The sequence below is a fragment of the Etheostoma spectabile genome, chromosome 3 (assembly GCF_008692095.1).
Source record: "Etheostoma spectabile isolate EspeVRDwgs_2016 chromosome 3, UIUC_Espe_1.0, whole genome shotgun sequence".
NCBI classification, from domain to species: domain Eukaryota; kingdom Metazoa; phylum Chordata; class Actinopteri; order Perciformes; family Percidae; genus Etheostoma; species Etheostoma spectabile.
Genome location: NC_045735.1, coordinates 2,298,945 through 2,301,895, shown reverse-complemented (window position 1 = coordinate 2,301,895; position 2,951 = coordinate 2,298,945). Strand labels below are relative to the sequence as shown.

The 2,951-nt window shown below is 43.2% G+C and overlaps 1 protein-coding gene across 1 annotated transcript in view; it reads right to left on the bottom strand.

Moving 5' to 3' along the window:
• gipr (gastric inhibitory polypeptide receptor) overlaps positions 1 to 2,951 on the bottom strand; it is a gene marked incomplete in the record, with an annotated part of 24,750 nt that overhangs the window by 7,697 nt on the left and 14,102 nt on the right. The window contains 2 exon segments of the mRNA XM_032512114.1: positions 418 to 478; positions 680 to 839. Of these exon segments, the coding sequence (XP_032368005.1) occupies positions 418 to 478; positions 680 to 839 (221 nt within the window).

Below are 2,951 nucleotides of genomic sequence, written 5' to 3'. Positions count from 1 at the left end.
AATTTGGCCCACCCATGAGAGAGTGAGACATTATGGCTTTCAAACAAGCAAAGTGGCAGTTGGACTAGGCCACACCCCCCAGCCTCCACCTCGCACCCCCGCTTCCTCCTCAAAAGCTACAGACTCAGAAATGGCACATAAGAAAGCTCATTGTGGGACTGGCTCTAGTGGCTGTAATTCCGCATTGGGAAAGAGACTTCAGATACAGTATTAGGAGGCAGCTGAGGTCTAAATAAAAGCATCCAAAGAGCACCATGTCATGGGACCTTTAAAGTATTGGGAAAGGTGAAGAATGAAAAGATGAAAAGGGAAAATTTAATTTACATCTGTTGAACAGGTTCGAGGCAGAAATACTAGTTTTTTTAAATGATAAACTCCACAAAATCGATTGAAGAGACAACAATAAAAATGACTCACCTTGTGTTTTCAAACAGGTAACGTACAATAATCCAAGGAACCACAAATAACACTGGGGAGCCTGACACAAAACACACATACTTATGTTTACAACCCAAAAGCAGATGTGGTTAATCATATTGGATATTACACACACGTGTGACCACCGTGCAACCATTCACCTTTTACTATGTTTTCATTTCAACTGTGTTGTGTGTGTGTGTGTGTGTGTGTGTGTGTGTGTGTGTGTGTGTGTGTGTGTTGACTAGTTCTGTATCATTACCCCAGCCAATGAGAAGGTATCCACAGAAGTAGCGGTTTTCGGAGAATACCATCATCCCCAGCAGGTTGTGGAGATACAGGCCTTCCACCAGCAGCCAGTAGTAGTTGGCGCCCACACAGTACTGCATCAGCACCTGAGCCACGCGGCAGCCCGACACTGCCTGGTGGGTGATGGGGTTGTTGTTACGTTTCAGGTTCAAGTCTTAAGAGAGCCAACTCTCAGTAAACCAACAGTTTTGACATCAATTATCACTTATATAATTACTTAGTATTATCAGACTTGTATGATGGATAGAATGTCAAAACTCATGGTCGTGAAGGCTAGTGGTGAAAACTGCTCTTTGATGCAATGGAAGCTGTGTCTCTCTCAAATTTAGACATCCCTAAATAATCATTTCGTTTCCTACTCTCTCTGCTGTCTTCTCTCGCTGTCTGTGCGTGTGTGTGTGTGTGTGTGTGTGTGTGTGGTGTGTGTGTGTTGTGTGTGTGTGTGTGTGTGTACTTGTTAAACTACATCTTCTGAGGTCCAGAAACCAGGAATACAGTATACGTGTGGGTCCACAGCTTTGTGGGGCCAAAATGCGGAATGCTGGACCCACAACTTTAAAGGGCTGTTTAACTTTAGACTTGTTTTTAGGATTAGGGTTGAATTAGGTTATGGTGAGGTGAGGGAAGAGTTAAGGTTAGGCATTTAGTTGTGATGTTTAGGTTAGAGTAAGTATGTTTGTGCCTGCGTGCGTGTCTCCCAACCTGATCACTGAGCACTTCCAGATTTCCCTGTTGTCTCTGAACTCCGGAGTGTCTCTGCTCAGCAGAGCATCTCTGCTCAGGATGGAACCGCTCGCAGAATGAACGATGCAAACAGGTTGGTGTGGATGTAGTTTCTGGTGCAGTGCAGCTTCCTGCAGACATCACACACGTCACGGTGACGTTAAACACACCACAAAACGTTTTAGCCTCATCAACTGTTAAAGGTGTGGCACATGCAACATGTTTTCTTTATTTGATATGGGGCAGGGAGGAACCTGAAAAATCCTCTTGGAAAAGCACCCATTTTCTAAAGGCCAAACTGAGTCTGCTTATTTTCTTTTTTTTTTCTTTTATGTTACTGTATGGTTGTTGCTGTGAATGTTTTTTGCATCAGTTCACTTTCCACAGGAACAGTTAATTCTCAGAATGCCTATGAACAGCATCAGACATATGACCAAGTTTAATGCAAAATGGATAAACACTTGTTTCATAGATAAACTACTATGATGACAAATCTAGAACCTTCAACAGATATTGCATGATAAGATGTTTAAAACTGTACACAAACATTGGCTGTGTTTTACGTTGTGTTACAGTACATAAACAGAAAAAAATATGAACCAAAATAGGCTCGGATAGACGAACAGAATATTCAAAAGCAAAAAATAATTTCAGATTGTAGAGATGCCTACCTGAAGAACAGCAGAAATACTAGAGCCGTGAGAGACTGGCCAGACTAACACAGTCCCCCTGTGTACATGACTCTGAAGTAGGCTAAGATCAGCATCTGCTTCTTCTGTACAGAATACAAGAGGGGTTAACACTGAGGAAAAAAAGGTGTGTGTGTGTGTGTGTGTGTGTGGTGTGTGTGTGTGTGTGTGTGTGTGTGTGTGTGTGGTGTACCTGAGCTTCCTGTTGGCTGTTGTCATTGTTGCACTGAGAAGGATCCCTCCAGGTGTACTGGAGTTGCTGGTCTTCCACTGACCATCAGGACCACATTCCCGCAACACAAAGCCATTACGCACTGCACAGACACACGGCAGCGGATTAACTACACAGCCTTGACCCACATACATATGTGTGTGTGTGTATTCCTACCTTGTTTGTACCAGGGCAGGTACCAGGGACAGGGCACTTTGACTGTAGAGTTTGGTTTCCCATCTGACCAGCAGGCGTACATGTCAACATACGACCGCAAAACACTCCTGAGGGAGGGGGAAAGGAGTTACTTGCCCATTTAGTAATGTGTATATAAAGGTGTGTGTGTATTTTCCTTCATTTCTAAAAACATGTGCATTGTTACCTTTGGTCTGGGTTCTGTACTCATCGGAGCAGACATTCCTTCCTGTAGCGGTTCCATTCCTCAATTGTATCCTTCACAGTCCTCCCGACACACACTCACTACAACGAGAAACCCACACTTTAAGTAAATTGGCATTGCTTTTTAAGGAATTTGCACTTGATTATATTTACTTATTTGCACTGAGATATGTCTGTTTTTGCTTTGTACTTTTCATCCTTCT